This window comes from Camellia sinensis, chromosome 3 (genome assembly GCF_055761805.1).
Source record: "Camellia sinensis isolate YWXY chromosome 3, ASM5576180v1, whole genome shotgun sequence".
Classification (NCBI taxonomy): Eukaryota; Viridiplantae; Streptophyta; class Magnoliopsida; order Ericales; family Theaceae; genus Camellia; species Camellia sinensis.
The window spans coordinates 26,296,315-26,316,777 of record NC_138963.1 but is presented as its reverse complement, the minus strand read 5'-3'; the positions used below and the strand labels follow the sequence as shown (position 1 = coordinate 26,316,777).

The window sequence follows — 20,463 nt, the reverse complement described above, 5'->3', positions numbered from 1 at the left end:
CTTTTAGAAATTCACTAAATATCAAAAATATAAAAAAAATGCGAGAATTCAGTACATTTTTTGGATTTTTATATATTTATTAATTTTTAAAAATATTTTTTCACAAACTTTTTACTTTTTAGATACATCTAAATAAGGTGCATCTAAAAAAGTAAAAAAAATGTTTAAAATTTTAAAAATATTCATTAAAAACAAAAAAATATGAAAATCAAAAAACTTAATTTTCAAAAAACTTAATTCAAAAAACTCAAACCAAACGCACTGAATACTATTCACTAAAAGTCAATAATTACGACTCAACAACTCTCAATCTTAATTTTTTCCTATAAATCAATTTTTACAATTTATTATTACATATTTTTTTATAAAAAGTCAAAAAATTAATCCAAATATTTATATTTTCTTCCTTAATTTTTTAATAAAAAAACAAAAAAAACACTTATTTAGACCATCTCCAACGCTTCAGCAAACGTGATATCAAATTCAAAATTTGATGAAAAAGTCACTTTTTTGAGCTCCAACCGTTTCACCAAATCGATATCAAATCCAGAATTCAGCAAATCTTATACCAAAATGAGAACAGGCGAAGCATTTTACCAAATCACTGTTCCTAACCGTTGGGAGAGACCAACCGGTTGACCGCCTAAAGGTTCAAACGGTTCGAAAAAAAGGTTCAAACAGTAAAAAAAAAAAAAAAAATTTTTTTTTGCATAACCGGTCGACCAGCCGGTTGACCAGCCGGTCGATCACTAAAAGGTTCAAAAAGTTCAAAAAAAAATCAAAAAAAAATAAAAAAAAAAAAAAAAAATTCGCTTAATCGGTCGACCAACCGGTTGTCCCTGTCACAAATTTGATGAAAGTACACCGTTGGAACAAGTGGTATCAAATTAATAAAATGAGTCATTTTTAACTCAAATTTAATAAAAAATCTGAGTAATCGTTGGAGATCCCCTTAGCCACCCAACCAACACTTTACAAATATTATACGCAGAAATGGAAGAACCCTCTCTCACTCATCATCATCATCACTCATCACACTCCCCACTCTTAACCCTTCCCAATCTCCAACTCCAACTTTCCTCTTCTCCCAATCCAGCTAATCTCCACTTCTCAACTCCAATTTAGGGTTTCATATACATATACATATATATATATATATATATGTAGATGCGAGTGAGTGATCTGCGAAGCGGAGGATGAACGTGAGCAGGCCGGCGGTTCATCCGCTGGAGGCGCCGCCGCTGAGGGACGGTGCGGAGAATGCGCCGAGGGTGAGGATGAAGGACTTGCAAGGCATGCCTGGTACCCCCGGTGGCCTCGCTCTTCGTCTCTGTCAGTTCTTCTTCGCTCTTATCTCTCTCTGCGTCATGCTCTCCACCTCCGATTTCCCTACTGTCACTGCTTTCTGGTATTAATCAGCATTTCTCTTTCACAATTATGATATTGATGGCGAATTTCTAGAGTTTAATTACTTGAAGATGAGGCAAATGTTCAATTTAGAGGAAATTCCTCTAAAATTTTGTGAAACCAGTGTTTTTTAAGGTGAGAAGCGAACCGAGGCAACAAGGTCTCCTAACGCCTAAGCACGAGGCAACGAGGCGAGGCGAGGCTTCATTGAATCGAGGCGACCACAAACGATATTTTTTAAAAATAAATAGGATAGAGAAAAATATAAATATTTTCAAGAACATCATACATTTATCATTCCAAATACTAAATATCCATAACCAACAGAAAATATCCAACAAAGACAAATACAATCCAACAATCTAAAGGTTCTAAAAATCATCTTCAACATCAAGCAAATAAACTTCTTCTTCATTATCATTGGCTTCATCATATCCCTCCGCATCTTCTTCCTCTCCCCCATTTGAAATTGACTCTTCCTCGTCAATAAGTTGTAATCTAGGTCTAGTTGTTGATTTTGAAGTTGAACGGCCCCTTTCTATTGCCCTTGATGATCTAGTTCTTTGGCTACTTTTCTCAACCACAGCAGCTCTAGCAACATCATCCCATGTCAAAGTATCATCCTCAAAGACAAGCTCCTCCTCTATCCTCCCAACCAACCACTCATTACTTTCATCAATATCTGTCAAAGTGATGGGATTAATAGTGTCACGGGAATTGTATCGACATCTCAATGCTCTATTATACTTGACAAATATCAAATCATTCAGACGTTTTTGAGCTAACCTATTTCTCTTTTTGGTGTGAATCTTCAAAAATTCAATCCAAATAAAAATATTCAAATTTTTATCTAGGTATTAATAAATTTATAAGTATTCATATTCACTACATTTAAAAATAGGTACTCACATGTTCAAACACACTCCAATTCCGCTCACATCTAGATGAATTACAAGATAGATTAAGAATTTTGATGGCAAATGTTTGCAAATGTGGTGTTTCAGAACCATATGCACTCCACCAATCAGCTGTTGATTATAACTAATTAATTAGAAAGAATATTTAAAATATAAAAAACTAACTAAAATTACTGAAGTATAAAATATAAATCACATGGTGCCCTTGTAGTTCTTTGTCTAATGGCCAAAGCCATCCCAAAGAGCCCTTCAACTTTCTTATAGGTAGTCTCCTCCGCGCAAACTTTATCTTGTGTCTCACTGTTTGGGAGCAACCTTTGTATGCATTTATACAGGCCTGACATGACTTCCTTATCTTTCTCAATATTCGGATTTGCGTAAAAATACTCTGGGTTTAAATAATGCCCAGTTGCATGCAAAGACCTATGCAATTGAACATTCCATCTATTGTCAATTATTTCAAAAAACTCTTTGTCCTTCTGTTCATTTCCATTAAATAATTTTGCCATGGCTTCTTTAGCCCTCTCCATTGCCTCATAAATATATCCCATGGGAGGCTTTCTCTCACCATCAACAAATCGCAGCACACGAACAAGAGGACTTGATATTTTGAGAGCATAAAGAACAATGTTCCAAAAAGAAGACATTAATATGACTTGTGTTGTCTTTTTACCCTATGGTTCCTTTGCCCATTTACTTGTGGTTCATTCCTCTGAAGTGAACATCTTTTTCAAGTTAGTTTGTTGTTGATTCATCCTTGACAAAGTTACAAAAACAGTTGCAAATCGAGTTTTTACTGGCTTGATCAAATCCTTACACTGGGTAAATTGCCACATCATATTCAACAAACCAGAGCAGTTCACAATATAACCATGCACCGTAATTGCCTTTTCAAATGTCTTGTTGAAGTTGGGAATTTTGAAAATGTCCTCTAGTATCAAGTCCAAGCAATGAGCTGCACATGGTGTCTAATACAAATGTGGCCACTTTGCCTCAAAAAACTTCCCTATTACAAGTTTAAAAAAAAGAACGAGTTTTTAATATGAGAGTTGCATATTCATATTGTAAATAAGTACTAAGTAAATGTATACTACTAAGTTATTAACCGGCCAACACATTTGCTGATGCACTATCTGTAACAACTTGAACCACGTTGGCTTCACCAATACGCTCCACAAAGTTGTCAAACAATTCAAATATCTTATTTGCATCATTGGATAAGCTAGAAGCATCAACGGATTCAATAAACATTGATCCTCTTGGGCAATTAACCAAAAAATTAATTAATGGCCTGTTTCTTTTGTCCTTCCACCCATCGGCCATTAAAGAGCATCCATATGTTACCAAATCTTTTTTATGATCCTCCATGGTCTTATTAGTGTGGTCTATTCCTTTCTGCAAATAAGGAACATGCACCTCATGGTAGCTTAGTGGTTTCATGCTAGGATCATATTGCCCAAAAGCTTCAACCATTGGCCCAAAACTATTGTAGTTCACAACATTGAAAGGCATACCCGTATCATACATCCACCTCGAAAACCAAACAAGAGCCCGATCTCTCAACACCTTCTTGCTAGGATCATTATCATCAATTCTTCTTTGCTTCCCCTTGGCTTTACAATTTTGCACCGCAACTTCCGAATCAAGGGTGAAGTACACATCCATGGGTCCTTTTTGTTTTTGTTGTTTGGAAGCAACAGATTTTGAGGAGCTACTTTCTTGTTCTCGATGGGTCGAACCTTGAGTAGGAACAGGCCTTTTACTATGTTGATTTATTTCAAGAATTTCATCATCATCATTATCCACCTCATCAAAATTAGGAACCATCCCCAATTGCACCTTTGATTGACTTTTTTTGAGACATATAAGGTGTGTTTTGTTTGTATTTGTAGAGTAGTTTTTGAGATAAAAAGTACGAAAACTTGTTTGGTTTGTCTTTTTTCAGAAATAGTTTTGAAAAATTATATAGGAGAGAGAGTTTTAAAAAAAGTGATTGATTTGATATGTATGAGAGAAAGAGTGATTTTGGAAAGTAGGTAACCAAACAGAATTTTGAGGTTTTTTTTGAAAAAATTTGTTTGGTTTGATTACTGTTGAAAATTTATTTGTAGAGAATTTTTCCCAAAATTTTTTTCGAAAAACAAACCAAACTTAGCCATAGTCTTTAATCTCATCTTTGACATGAGATGGACATTTTTTACAAGCATCAACATTTTTATAACCACCAGCAAGATGTTACTTGACTTGGCAAACACCACCATTCATTTCTTTGTCACAAAAGTTGCAAATAAACTTTGAAAGGTTTTAGGGATTTACCATCCGTGCATATTGCCATGCCGGATCTTTTTTACTTTCACTCAACTTTGACATCTAATTCTAACCAACCAAGCAATTCAATGTTCAGAAACGAAGAAACAATTAAAGTGCAAAGAAATAAACAGTTTCAGTATAAAGAAATTAAAGAACAATATATTTTTAGCAGCAAAATAATTAAAAAAATTTCAGCAAAATTAATTGAAATTTTTTCAGCAAAATAATTATACAATTAACACAACAAAATAATTGTAAAATAACACAGCAAAATAAATAAGAAGAGAAACAAAAACAAGAACCAGGGAAGGAAAAAAAAAAGGGAAAAAAAAGGGGTCTGCTAACAAAAACAGAGTTCTTCAAAGAAGAGTTCTTCAAGACGGAAAAAAAAAATATGAAGAAAGGAAGAAGAAAAGAAGAGGTTTCTCGGGAAAAAAAAAAAAAAAAAAAAGAGTTTGAAGAAGAAGAAAAGAAGACGAAAGAAAGAAGAAGCAGTAGGAGAAGACGAAGAGAAGAAAGGAAGAAGAAGAAGCAAGTACTCACCTCCTCTTTCGACTGGAACGATGTCGGAAGAAAGGAAGAAGAAGAACAGATAATCGGGGGTTCTTCGAAGCGATTGTCGACTGGAACGATGTCGACTTAGGGTTTTGACTTCTTATTTAGTAGAAAGCAATTATAAAGTGCAATGCATGTCTACAAATAGCACAAAAGTCATTCAAATGAAGGGCCTAGATATTTCGAACTGAAATCAAACAAAAACTGGTGAAGCGTTGCTTTGAATCGCCTCTCGCTTCGTCGCTTAAGCCTTGCTTCATGCGCTTCAACTTCGCTTCACCATTTCGCCTCGCCTCAGTGGGTATGAAGCGCTACAGAGTTGCCTCGCCTCGCTTAGCGCTTAGGCAAGCGCTTAGTCACGCCTCTGATAACACTGTGTGAAACTATATTGAAATTTCCATATTCATACTGGGAATCACAAAATTGGAATTGGGTTACAAGAAAAATTATAGCTTTGTGTTTGCATTGTTAACAATTAAGAGAATGTTTTCAAGACTGTAATCATCCTGGTAAATTGCTCATTGTTCCTCCTATATTTTGTAATGCTTAGTTAAAAAAAAAAAAAAAAATTCGATTGTATGTCTGTATCATATTTTTAAACTATTGCAATAGATTAGAAGCTTTTCTTACAAATCACGTGCCTAAAATAAAATATAACCCATCAATTGTGAATGTAGTGAGTGATGGAAGTTAGTTATTAAGTGAATTTTTAACCTCAAGAGAGAGAATATACTTTATCTTCTATTGTTTACAAACAAGGAAAATTTAACCTTCGGCAATGGTGCATCTGTTGGTTGTACAATTGATAGTGCTCACAGCTTTTCTTATAAGGTTATGTATAAAAATTGTACCTCTTGTAGACATGGGTATAGGACAAGCATCAAGTTGTAGAATGGGCCAAGTAGAAATTAATACAAATGTTCTTATCAAGCAATATGCTGAACCGGTTTGATAATCTTAATAAACTATAGATAAATGTCATTTTGCCACTGCTTGGTATTTTTCAATGTCATCTTAAAATGCAAAGCTGCCTTTCAATTTATTTTACTTAATGTTTAAGAAAACATGTATTCCATGTTGAAATTTACTTAATATACTACTCAACTCCACAAGCCTTTGTCTCAATTACTTAGGGTTTACTCTCCACGTGGATCAAATAACTGTTCCTCACAACGGCGCACTAATTGACTTTACAATATACAGGACTATACAATCTCAAACAACTTTCCCTCAATAATTTTATTTATTTTATTTATTTTTTGTAACACCACTTATTCATCTCAAACATTCTCATTTCAGCTACATTCAGTTTTTGAACATGTTTTTTTAACCACCCAACATTCGGTATCATACATCGTAGCAAGTCTTATAACCTATGAAGTATGGACACTCCAAAATTGGTGCTGTGGCGGTGTTCGACATGCGGACACGCTGGGGACATAGCTTATAACAATCCTTCTAGAACTTGGTCCTTCAACTTCTCTCAATAGGAATTTTGGTCCTACAAATCTTATAGCAACCCAAACTTCAATAGGAATTTCATTTGGTCCTACAACTTTTCTCACTTGCATCTTCTTCATAGCGTCCATTACCTCTGCTACTCTGAACTTACGAAAAAATTATAATTATAATTAATACTAGTAGAGTTATATAAGGTTCTGACCTTGCTAGGCTGAGAGATTCATATAACCGTATTGAAAGCCAATCTTTTGCTATTGCATAGCGAAGCTACTCACCCCATGAAAAAGCTAATCGTGAGTCGGTGTCGATTATCAATTAAATATCATTTAACCTATTCTTTCACTCACAAAGGCCAAATGTCATTTCTGGCTTTTATGTGCTGAACCATTTTGTTTGCAATGCTTGACAAGGTGATGTGGAACAGAGTTTATTTTCAATTTGCAGTGCTCCTAATTCTTCACTTTTTGTTTCCAAATGACACACTGCTTTCACGCTTCTTAATGCATTATTGTCTGAGCAAGAAAAATATCAACAAAGCTTCTTGTTCTTGTTGCACTAGCTACCTTGTTGCTGCTTTAGGCTTGCAAAGTTTGTGGAGCTTTTCGCTGGCTGCAGTTGATATATATGCCCTTTTAGTGAGAAGACATTTGCGGAATCCCAGAGTAGTCAGTTTTTTCACCATTGGTGATGGGGTAAGTGAATATGTATTATGGTTCGGCACAACTGCTTGGTCTATCAGACTTCAGAATTTTCATTTATTGGTTCCCATGTGAAAACTGCTTACACCATAGGAGACTTGGTGCCAGTACATTTGTGACCTAACCCATAACTATTTATATGACTGCCTACCTGTGAATGTAAAGGATTTTCTTTTTGTTAGACTCTGTAGCCTGGAAGCTCTATCATGTGGTCTCTGATGTAGTGGGAACTTTGCTGTAGAGGTTCTCTGATGGATTATGAATTTGTTTTTTGATTTCTTGCCATGCATGTGACTGCCTGTCATTTGATTGTTGCTGCATTGATAAGATGCAGTACTAAATCGGTGATTAATTTATTTTAGTAACTCGGGACTTAGTGTGTCAGTGATACATGTGAATTCATTTGATTAAGGTTTGATTGGGCTATATGAGTACTTGGACTAAGATTGCTCACCATCTAATTTTCTTATAATGTTAGTTTAAGAAGCATGGACACCTCTGCAGAGGAAGCATGTCATGTCGGACACCGATATTCTTCAGACACTCCTAAAAGCTTGTTGGACACTTCTTCAACGTGTCTTAATTAAAAAATCAATTTCCTAAATCAGGCACTTTACTGACATTTCATGGACACTTCCGCGACACTTTTTAAATCCTCCAAACAAGTCCTATATGATAAATCCCTTAATAATACAATATTCTGCATTTTTCATAGCACAACTTATTCACTCTAAATATGTTTTGAAACATTTATAAGATGAATATATTATGTGTATTACTGTGTTTTATAATTGTTTTGGATTCTTTATAATGTAATTGTTGCATGAATGATAACTTGATAATTAAGTTGTAAAATATATAGTTTTTAATGTAATAGTGTTATGTTAAATATTTTTCATTATCTTTAAATAAAATTTTCGTATATATGACAAATAATAAATTTGTACGTATAAAATTTTAACGTGTCTCAATCGTGTTGTTTTTTGCATTTTTTAAAAATTGATACATTGGCATTGTCCATATCATGTCGTTTGTTTGTGCCACTTAGATGTCAGTTGATTACTATTGAGTTGCCATTACCTTGTTAAATGAATCGTTGAACTTGGCGGTTTTGATTGTTGTTCAATTTGTGTGGGTATATAGCATTAAAAGCCCATTAGGTAAAGTTATGTTCAAATTCCCTTGCTTGGGAATAGAAAGTGATATTATCCGGAGATAAGGTATAAGCGTCATATTTTTTCTATTTGGTATTGATAAAATACAACAGTTATGCACAACACATCGCTATCAGTTTGGCCAGAAGGGGTTGCTTTATTTATTTCAAAATATGTTGCTCTGTTGCAGATTACGTCGACTCTTACATTCGCTGCTGCTTGTGCATCTGCTGGTATCACAGTCCTTATTGGCAATGATCTTGACAAATGCGCTGTGAATCACTGTGCAAGATTCGAGTCAGCTACTGCTATGGCTTTTATCTGCTGGTTTGTTGCATCTCCCTCGTTTCTTTTGAACTATTGGTCATTGGCGGTATCAGCCAATTACTGACTTTGTTACTGTCACTTCTAGCTGTTCTGTTCTATAAATCATCAACAAAGATGACTCGATTGCTTCACTGTATGTATAGATAAATTTTGCTTAAAAGATTGAGGCACAAGCCATTTGGTATACAATAGTTGTCAGATATCTTTTGAATTTTGAGTTTTGATTGCTTCGCTGAGTTTTTTCTGTTAAATTCTCGGCTGAGTTGTATGTTTATGACTAGAGAGTTGAAGTTAATTGTTTTGTATGCAACCATGAATTGTATGTTTTATGGCTTTTGTTATTTTCCTTTTGCTTTTTCTTTTTTTCTTTTCTTGTTTTCTTATATGTGCTGATAGTAATCGATCCATAAATTGCCATTTTGCAAAGTAGCTAGTATCGATTAGTCTACGCTGCTGTGTAAAGAAAATGTTAAAGATCATTTTATAATGATTGGTCAATAATGAAACTATATTAAAGTTAATAGAGTATTTTTGTAATAGTACATATAATCTGGTCGAGATTATACTTCTCCACTCTTTCCCAAACCCATTCAGATTTTTCATTTCCACCCTAAACTTGTTCCATTAAAGATGGGAACCCACTGGGTTTGGGTTTTTTTGGCCATTATATTGTAGGTATGTGTAGTAAATGGTTACACATTTGTTATCTTTTGGATTATAAATAAAAAGAAAGATTGATTACTAAGGTGGCGTTTAGTAATACTTACGTTTTCAGTTTTTAATTTTCAGTTTATATTTACAAAATTTTAAAAAACTATCATAAAAACTTATTTGGTAAATATTTTGGTTTATAAACCAGTGGTCTCAATTTATAAATTTGGCCAAAATTTGTAAACTCAAAAAATGAGTTTACATTTTTAGTTTTTAGTTTTTTTTTTTTTTGACCACCCACCACTCGCCACCACCTACCACCACCACCCTCCACCAGCACCACCCTCTACCACCGTCTTCTGCCGCCACCACCCACCATTGTCTTCCGCCGCCACCACCTGCCACCACCATCTTCCGCCACTACCACTCGCCACCACTTTCCACCACCTTTTTTCGCTGCCACCACCTGCCACCACTTTCCACCACCGTCTTTCGCCGCCACCACCCGCCACCTGTCATCACTTTCCATCACTGTCTTTCGCCCCACCACCCGCCACCACCACCTGCCACCACTTTCCACCATTGTCTTCCACCGCCACCACCTGTCACCACTTTCTACTACCGTCTTCCGCCAGCACCACCCGCCACCTGCCACTACCTGCCACCATCTACCACCACTTTCCACCACTGTCTTCCGTTGCCACCACCTGTTACCACTTTCCACCATTGTCTTCCGCCATCACCACCTGCCACCACTTTCCACCACCGTCTTTCACTGCCACCACCTGTCACCTGCCACCACTTTCTACCACCGTCTTCCGCCAGCACCACCCACCGCCCGCCACTTGCCACCACCTACCACCATCTACCACCACTTTCCACCATTGTCTTCCGCTGCCATCACCTGCTACCACTTTCCACCAATGTCTTCCGCCACCACTTTCCACCACCTGCCACTACTTTCCACCACTGTCTTCCGCCACCACCCTCCATCACTATTTTTTGCTGCCACCACCCACCACCTGCCGCTATTACCTATCACCCGTCACCCCTCACCTGCCATCATCGTCTTCCGTCACCACCACTCGCCACCACCCACCACTACCGTCTTCCGTCGCCACCACCGTCTTTCGCTACCACCATCCGCCACCACCCACCACCCGCCACACCACCACTCGCCATTTCTCACTCTTTTAGTTTATATTTTTAAAAATTTTCAAACATTTTGTCCAAACCAAACGCATTTGTAGTTTATGTTTTTCTAAAAATAAACAAAAATTAATTTATAAAATTTTTGTAAATATAAATTAAAAATATAAGTATTACCAAAGAGGCCCTAAAATGCTCAATAACCTTTGACAAGGAGTAATAAATTCTGAGTAATGTTGACCATAATTAGAATGACTTTATTAATGAGGAAATAATGGGCTTACTTTCCCTTGCTAATGAAGTGGTAAGACAAGGCACAATTCGCTGAAGAAAACAGACTTCTGGAAAGTTGTTAATACACTCTTTACCATACCAATGATAGTTAAACACACTCTCTTTCACATGTACTCACGAGTATGTTATTAATATCAACTCTTTTCCTTACATGTGATAGTTAAACACACTCTTTTTCTCACATGTAATCACAAGCATAATCATACTCTCTGCCAATGTATGATCAAAGAAAAAAAAGAGAAAGGTGACCTTAGCTTCTTATACATTTCAAATTTTCAAGTTACGTGTGTATCGAAAGTAAATTTAAAGAGTTGATGAATTTTGCTATCTAGGATGTTGTTTGCAGTAGTTTAAATGGGTTATTTACAATTTTTTGTTTATTTAAAATATTATGTAAGACTACCTATTATTACTTAAGCGCTAAAAATATGTTAAATAAATTGACAAAACGATACTTTTAGATTCAATTTTTAAAAGATCACATACGCTAAATGTTTTCTCGTCACAAGAATTACGTTTTAGCCTAATATGAAAAGAAGCATCATTATCTTTTTATCATAACGGTCCTTTTCTTCTTTGTCTTTTTCTTCCTTCATTTTTTTCCTTTCTAGTTGGTCTCATAATGTTTAACGATCTTACATTGTTTTTTTATTAGCTAATCATTAAATTACCAAAAAAAGAAAGAAAATCGGAGTGAAAAGGGTTGGTTTTTGGTAACGGTCATGTGTTGAAAGTCAAGGTGGCCCTCTTAAACACAATTTATATGCAACCATTTTCTTAAAGCAAAATCATCTTTTCTCATACTCTGCTTTTATGCATATAACTACCCCAACCCAACTTCTTCTTATATATATATATATATATTAGTCTCTTTCTATATTCTTGAACATTTTAATGAGAGAGAGAGAGAGAGGGGATTGACAATGTCCAATGAAGATGATGATCAAAGGCAATATCGATGTGTAAGGAAGTATAACAAATTGGTAAAACAGGTAATTTGTTGCCCCAATTTATAAACCACCTCAATATTGTTATGGTCATCAAAATTTTCGCTTATTTATCTGAGAGAAATATTCAAATCTTAAATGTGAATTCTAATTTGTAGATGTGAATATTTTCTCTTACATCAATTATTTCATTATGCGAAAATTTTGGTATTCATGTAAGTTTTCAAATAACACAATACTTGAATTCTCTCTCTCTCTCTCTCTGTCGCATATTACATTGGTTCATATATTTTTATTTATTGATTTATTTTTTTGCATCAAGTTCTTCATTGTCTTATGAGTAAAAAATGTTATATATTCAAAAAAAATATTTTGAAAAGTTATTAGAATTTGAATATATATATATATATATATACATATAGTATAGTATACATTTAAAATTGATGTATGGATCACACCTAAAATGAATCTAATTCGCACATTCAAATTTTAGTAATTTTTTTAAAGTTTATATATATATCATCTAACTTGAATCTGATCACACCCAACTTGATGCGTTTTTCAATTTATTAAGCTATTTTTTAATAAAAAACCAGAGGTAGAAAGCATATGTCCTTTCATATTCCCAATAACTAGTTTTTTAGTTCATTTAAGTTATTTTTGTTACTGCTCACAAAAATTATTCCAAACACTTTTCCACAAACTCTTAAAATAAAAAATTACAAGCATTCCTTATAGGTGACACTAAAATGGCCGTTGCAACTTCTTTTTCAGCTAATACAAGGCATGAAATGTCTTGTGAATTTTGCTTATATCATTTATTTTTCATTTTTTCTTATATATAAGTATGTTTCTTTATACATTAGCTTTTTTTTTTTAAAAAAAAGAAAAAAGAAACAGTATCTGACTTATTTCCTAAACTTCCACAATTACAAAATGTATTATCGCTTCCTCCATCCTTAATACCTCTCCTGTTTTCTTTCTCATTATCGATGATTTACTATGGTGATATGAGTTTGGAAATACTTCTTCAATCCCGTCAAACCTTTGAAATCCTAAAGATAACACTTGAAATAGAAAAGAACACTCCGGTCGGTGGTGTCAGGGTTAGCATTCTGACATGTAAATTAGTATCAGTTTTTTGTAGTTCCCTTTTGGCTCTTTTTTTCAGATTTTTGTATTTGATCACACATACCTCTTGAACTCGCCTCCCCTTCCCTTATATAGCTCTTCTTGTTGTAGCCTCCCTCTTTCTTTTGGGCCCTCTTCCCTGTTATTACAGCCTAGCTTCAATACGGGCCTGTCATTTGTCACTACGTATTCAGCATCCATTAGGATTATCTATTCGGCATCAATTAAGGATTATCCTTCCTTGCTTGTTCGGCATCAATTAGGATTATCCCAGCCTAGCAGGTTTTTGTAACACTGGGTCGTCGAGCCCTTTATCCACGTCCATCATTATTATTCGGCACCCACATATACGATACCCCAAACAAAATCATGTCAATCTCAAGAAAAACTGAAATTATGTGAGACGAGTAAATTTTGAGTAATTTCAGTGATTTTGAAACAACACGCATTTTATGTATAATATATAATTTGTTCTTCGCAATACATAACAAATTTATCTATTATGTGAAAAAACTTATTATATAATTTTTTTTTGGTCAGTTTGATGAGATAATTGGGATTATGGATGCAAGGACCACACAACTAAAGAGACGCAGGGCATCTTCAGTAAGTTTTTTGGCCCTGTTTGGTACAGCTCTGGAATGTTAACGTTCCAGAGTTGATTTGAACAAAACGTTTGTTTACAAATTTCAAAAATTAATTTCATGCTTACCTTTGAAAACGCGGTCAAAGGCAAGAAAATTTGGGCTAACCGGTCGTCTGGCCGATTGACCGGAACAGTACAATTTTTTTTCTTTTTTTTTTGCAATTGACATATATTGATTTTTATATATTCAATAAAACATATTTTCCAAATTTTTTAAATTTTTTAACGAGTTTTAATAGAATTTTGAACTGTGTGTTTGGTTATGAATTATAAATTTTTGTATCAAATATCATATGTCACATAAAAAATTCTTTACTCAATTCAAAACTCTTTCACCAAACAAATTTTTCACGTTCAAATCATAATTCCAAAACTCACAAACTTAAAATACAACTCTATTATCAAATTATATTTAGAAAATTCTACCAACCGCAACCTTTGTTTTTGTTCTTTTCTTAAATTTAATTACTAATTTATTTTTTTCAAAAATAATACAGTAATGCAAATTGTTAACTGTAATTCCGCCATTAGTATATAGTATCTGATTTTTCAGAGTCCTAGAAAAAGCAAATCCACCTGTGCCGGTGGAGGAAGTCATTTTACTACTCTTGCTGGAGGAAGCAATGACAGTAGAGCTGCCGCCGCCACTGCTGCCACCAGCACTAGTGGCAGCAGCAGAGGAAAAAGTACATCAAAAGCTGCCTCAAGGAGTCAACTGGACAACAATAATAACCTATTGGTGCAGACAATAACAAGGCATCTGGAAGATCTGAAAAATGAGAACCCTTCAGATTCTGATTGTTGATAAATTGAAATTAATGTATCATTTCTTTATTGTGCACAGCTATTAACCCAACCCAACCCAAATTAGCTAGTTGTTGCAATACAGGTTCCAATATCATTACTAATATTGGAAGATATTAAGATTGTTAAGGCTAGTATTGGCGGTTGTAAAGAGAGAGAGAGAGAGAGAGAGAGAGAGAGAGGAACTTCAAAAACATCCCAAGAAAATATTTGAATATCTTCACTTCGTCGCATATACAGATGAATCTTTTTTCATTCAACAAAAGGAAAAGGGCAATGATTGGTGGCCACAAATTCTGTGGCTCAAATGGTCTGAAAATGCCAAAACGACGTCGTTTTGGGTACAAACAACTCCAAAAATGCCAAAACGACGTCGTTTTGGCATTTTCGAGCCATTTGAGCCACATAATTCGTGGCCACCAAACATTTTTCAAAGGAAAAGGGCACTTAACAAAACAAAGAAGATAGTATGGACTCTAAGCAGTACAACTCAATTACCATTCCTTGCACACCGCTCTGAGCTGAAGAAAAATAGTACAAAAACATGACATGCTGTATCTAAGGTCGGTGTTTATGCTCTTAACTGAAAAGAAGCTGCAAACTTGACCCAACAAAAATTCTGTTTTAAAAGTATATCATCGAAAGCAATTCGATTGATCCAAAACGGGCAATTCATCAGACTCATGCAAGTTATGACCGTCCATGCAATATTGAACTTCCCATGTCATCAGTTATACCTATTGTGCATTGCACTTCAACTTCTCGCCTTCAAGCTCTTGTTTCAAGGACTCAACCCGTTCAAGCAAGCCAATATTCTCCTGGTAGGTGCAAATGGTTAATGGAATCAATATGAATCGGAATGGAAAATTATTACTAGATGAGTGTTTGCATGAAACTCTCTCTAATTTTCCATGACAAGGAGAGAAAAAAGACAGCTCAATACTAAAGAAAACAAAATTAAAATGAATATCAATGGAACCCTAAAATACAGGTTCTAGATAACCACCTTTTGTAGCATTTCCAATTTCTTGTTAATGCTAGCGGTACCCTCCGGCTTCTCTAGAGACTGCTTCATCTGTCAAGGTGAATCAATTCCCAAGGTAAGATACATCTCAACTTAAAGAACAGTTAAATAGGCAAATTCTTATCATGGGTCAGAAAACATCGTTTACATCACTTTGCATTCAACTCTTAAAAATGTGTTAACTAAACAATTGGTAGACAACAAAATAAAGACATGTGTCCAATGCATTTTTCCTCCATAAAGTGGTATGTGTCCCATGACCTCTAACCTGGTCTTGTCATAGACCACAAGGGAGGGATTAAAGCCAATCAAGCCTAGGGCAACAAGATTGCCAATGTCGGCCTCATTGTGCACCTGATATCATAACCAGTAAGTTGTAGTAGCCCATTCCATCAGAGTCTCAACCTCCGAGACTCCTAGTCATCAACTACCATACTAAATCTAGCATCCCAAGCCATCCAAACAATAGAAGTTTTCAATATAAACATCATAGTTCAAAAGAAAAGGCATAATAAAAAGAGGGAGCAGATGGCTAGATATGACTTACATGCTGCATGATCAATCCGAGAAAGTAGACTAAAATCCTTGAGGCACAACTATGGACACACAAGCAGCCTTGGAAAATACTGAAATTGTATGCCTTCACTTGGCATGAAATTGAAAAAATTTATTGATGAAAAGAAGTTATACTCCTCATTCACATAATTCATAGCTATGCACCAAAGTTTTGTTGAAAAAGACACCGAAACCAACCATTACTTGTCCCATGGTCCACTCAACAAGTAGATATCATGCAAGCACTTTACACTTACAAAAGTGCTAGATGCTGAGACATGACTTATGATAAAGATATTACCATTCTATAGGAAGAAAGAAAGAAAGAAAAATAAAATAAAGGACAATATTTTTCCTCTGGACCTACTTTACATTCAATTAATTGGACAAGCAGCTGAACTGCCGCCTGGGGGAACTCATCAAGCAGTAGATCTCCAAATGAAAGACTTAGAAAAAAAAAAAAAATTAAACTCACTTGCCAATGTCTCATGCAGCTTGTATGATCCTGGTAATAATCATGATAATGCATAATTGCATACTGACAAGCTGATCATAGAATGTGATTACCTCATTTAGTTCCTGAGCACAATTGCTAGCCTTCTTGACCTCCTCATCATATTTGAATCTCCACTCTGCAGATTCCTCCATAGCCTCTCTGTTAGCAAGATCAAACTGTCTTCTACAAGAAGCCAGCAAACAGAAACATCACTTACTACTGGAATGCATGAAACAGACCTTGAATGTATATTAAGAAACACAAAAGAAATATAATTTTTTATGTAATATGAGAAAATTAATTACAAAAAGATCAAAGAAAAGAATGTGATTTGTATTTGACTAAAATAAATTTTGCCGTTCCTCTTAAAATTCACATCATTTACTAGTGAAGAAATTCAAAGGGGAAAAAAAGAAAAAGAAAAAGAAAAAAATACTTCAACTACTTCCAAGCTCATACTTAAGAAGTGATCTTTTATTTCTATGATCCATATGACATGGATTCAAATCCACAAAAATAGAGACAGAAAAAAAAAATACAAAAAGTTTTTGAAGTATTTTACAGCTCATGTCCTTACAATCCATTTTGTGCTGCAGTGTAGTGGTGGTTAATTGAAGAAGGTACACAACATAAGTCAATTTTCACTGAGAAGTCACAAAGTCTAAAGTATCTGGCTAAATTTAACTAGAACACAACACAACACAAAATTGCTGAAATTGAAGGATTCCTAATTGAAATGTGAGGATTTCATAGTTTACATTCGGTCAAACCCTGTTTCCTTCATTATTTGTAGTAATAGGCAGACCAAAGCATTAAAACCCTTCAATAAGAGAACAAATCAAACAGAGGTTAAATTCAAAATTCAATATAAAATAAAAAGGAATAGGAACCAAGAGTTTGGTTGTTGGGAAAATTGGGAGAAAAGAAAAGAAACTAGGGTTCTCAGTTAAATATATATTCCACTTTCTGGTTCTCAAAAAAGACAAAAATCAACTCAATTAAGCATGTATTTGAATTAGAAAGTTATAATTTTCTAAGTACCAAGAAATTAAAGATTGAAACTTCAGTCTTTATCCACAATTTCCCTAGCAATTACACACCAACATATCTCCAAATAGAGAGAGAGAGAGAAATAATTGAACAAAGTGAGATATGATCTAGCAAGAAAAGGTGCAAGAAAGTGCAAGAAAAGAAATGGGAAAGTTGGAACCGACCTCAACAATTCAGCTTCGTCAGAAGAAATTCTATAATCGATAACCCAAAGCCTCAAGTACACAGCAATTCCCAATACCATAACCAGCCCTAACCCAATCAAGATTGTTCTCCTCCCTCCTCCCCTCATTCCCTCCCTCCCCCTCTCTCTCTCTCTCTCTCTCTCTCTATTACATTTACACACAGATTATACAAAAAAATTTCCTTATAAAAATGTTTTAGAACGTAATTGATTCTTAAAAGATTAATTTCAGTAAATGGCTTTTTAAGAGATGTTTAAAAATTAAAAAAACAATATATTTAGACTTATTGCCAAATTTTTAAAAATAATAATAATATGAGAGCTATTGTTGAAATTTAATTTCAATACTTATTGGGGTATATATATATATATATATATTTTGGGTCGCTTTTTTGTTTACTTATTTTTGTTTAAAAAAAAAATTACTTGACAAGATGAATAAAAAAATAAAAATAAAAATTAAGATTTCTAAAAAAGTTTAGAAATGATAAAAGGAAGTAAAAAAATAGTAGATTTTTTAAAAATTTTGATTTTTAATTTTTTTTTTTTTACTTTTCAGATTTTCCTGTACAAGATAGACCAGAAAAGTAAAAAAAAATTAATATAATTTTTAAAAAAAATTCAAAAAAATATATAGCATATTGCATTTACTTCTTTACTTTTACATCAATAGATTTTTATTTAAAATTAAATTAAAATTTTAAAAATTTATAATGATGGTAATTATATATATTTTTTATTTTGATAATATATTACTTCACTTCTTATGAAATAAAAATAGAAATTTCCAACCTATTCATTGAATGAAGATAATCAAAATTCAAAATTCAAAATTCAAAACTATATTACTTCATTTCTTATATTTCAACACACATTCTAGCATACGAAAGTGTTCTTCTTGTTTGGTACTAGTAATAAAAATTTCCCACCTAAGTAGTATGGGCCATTGTTGAGAATTTTGTTGAACCTTTCCTCATCGTGAAATTTTAAAATGAAGAAACTACTGTGAAATGGGTACCCTTTTTCACAAACCCAAGACTGTGGTGTTTCAACTTTTAACTCCATTTAAGATGTCCTGTAACTACTGGGTTTGTGAAATAGTAAGGCCCAACCAAAGGAGACGGGCTTTCCTAAAGTCTGCAGGAGGAGAGTGTGACCCAGCCTGAACCATATATTACTTGTTTAAAATAAGGAAAATATTTGGGACCCCTCTTGGTGAGACACCACTCCACAGTAATGTGGACCATTGATGTATTTGTATTTATTATTATTTTTTTTCTCTTTCTTACTTGGACCAATCACAAATGAGTAGGGGTGATGATTTGTGGGGGTCTGAATCATTACTGTTAACCCTCAATTATTTCACACCCATGGTCAATTTAAAACCCCCAATAAAATAACTAAGAAGGTGTTTGGGGTAACTTATATTAGCACATTTTTATCTTTTTTGAGTTATATTATCTTTCTATTTGTTTGCATATTTTTTCATAAAAAGTCAAAAAATATAATTATTTAGATCATCATAAACAACCCCTAAACTAATAGTAAAATTATAGATATTTTAAAGTTACATAAAGAAATGAAAAGCATGTTTGATGGAACATTGTTTAAGTTGAAAATTGATAATTAAAATATAAGAGTTAAAATAATATTTCTTCTCCAGATTTTAGATATTTAGCCTCCGTTTGGGAAGTGGGTTGGCTTTTTGACTTTTTGACTTTTTTGGCTATTTTAACCTGGGCTTAAAAGCTTGGTTTGGGAAGAACTTTTTGGCTTTTTGACTTTTTTGAGTTTTTTTGTGAGAGAAGAATGTAATGATTATGGGTTGGATGTGATGTTTTGTTTGTTATGGCTAAAATAGTCTATTTTATTTTTTGTGGCTAAAATAACCAAAAAAACTCAAACCATGGCTTCCGAAAGGAAGCCTAGTTTGGTAAAGATAATTTAAATTATTTGCACTTCATAAGTTATGATTAGAAGCAATAGCAAATATTCTGACACAAACATTTTTTTACAAAAACAAAAACAATATATATATATATATATATATATATATATATATATATATATATGTATAAGTAATTTCAAGGAATTATTGGTGATACATCTATTTTATGGGTATTTATGAGATTAAATCTAGTGATTGTTCTGTTTTAATTTTAAGGATATGAACAATAAAATATATTGATGAAAAGTAAAAATCATTGTTTTAAAGAACATTTTTCTTTAATAATTTTTTTTACTATTGTGACGATCACACTTGTTAATCAGCAAATGCTGTTGGCCGACCACCGCCGCACAATTGCGAGAGAATCTAGAAACTTGCCGTCAATGGGAAATTCGTTGGAGAGTCGCAAAAAAAATTGTACACAAGGCAACAAAAAATGGCTAAAATCAATCTTTGATGACGAATGTGAGATTAGATGGTAACATGGGACCATGTGGTCTTTTCAGTTTAATTTATATATCATAGTATAGTTACGCAATCAAATCCGTGGACAACAACAACAATCGCAATGAACCCATCGAAGAAATCTAGCAGCGCCCCTCGTTTGTTTCTTGATTTATTAAATTTATTCACTAATTTCATAGAACCATCTTTAGACATATTCGTGTAAGATTCTTTGTCAATCAGATTGTGTAACTTTGTGTTGGTCCATGCGTTTGATAAGCGATATGAAAAAGAAAATAAAAAAATTAAAT

At 33.9% G+C, this 20,463-nt stretch overlaps 2 protein-coding genes across 3 annotated transcripts; one reads left to right on the top strand and one right to left on the bottom strand.

The window, feature by feature from the left end:
* Window positions 1–975: 975 nt before the first annotated feature.
* On the top strand, window positions 976–9,158 carry LOC114287400 (CASP-like protein 5A2). Its single transcript, XM_028230731.2, has 3 exons — window positions 976–1,408; window positions 7,210–7,342; window positions 8,693–9,158. Exons 1-3 carry the CDS (start codon window positions 1,197–1,199, stop codon window positions 8,891–8,893), a joined length of 546 nt encoding a protein of 181 aa, XP_028086532.1. The 5' UTR covers window positions 976–1,196; the 3' UTR covers window positions 8,894–9,158.
* Window positions 9,159–14,637: 5,479 nt separating this feature from the next.
* On the bottom strand, window positions 14,638–18,917 carry LOC114287401 (acyl-CoA-binding domain protein). Of its 2 annotated transcripts, XM_028230732.2 has the most exons (5): window positions 17,741–17,942; window positions 16,598–16,709; window positions 16,023–16,115; window positions 15,458–15,526; window positions 14,638–15,269 (listed from the first exon to the last, which is right to left on the bottom strand). In XM_028230732.2, exons 1-5 carry the CDS (start codon window positions 17,866–17,868, stop codon window positions 15,189–15,191), a joined length of 483 nt encoding a protein of 160 aa, XP_028086533.1. In that variant the 5' UTR covers window positions 17,869–17,942; the 3' UTR covers window positions 14,638–15,188. The 2 variants fall into 2 exon arrangements, with proteins under 2 accessions (XP_028086533.1, XP_028086534.1); XM_028230733.2 differs by lacking the exon at window positions 16,023–16,115 and having other exon boundaries at window positions 17,741–18,917.
* Between the last annotated feature and the right edge of the window lie 1,546 nt (window positions 18,918–20,463).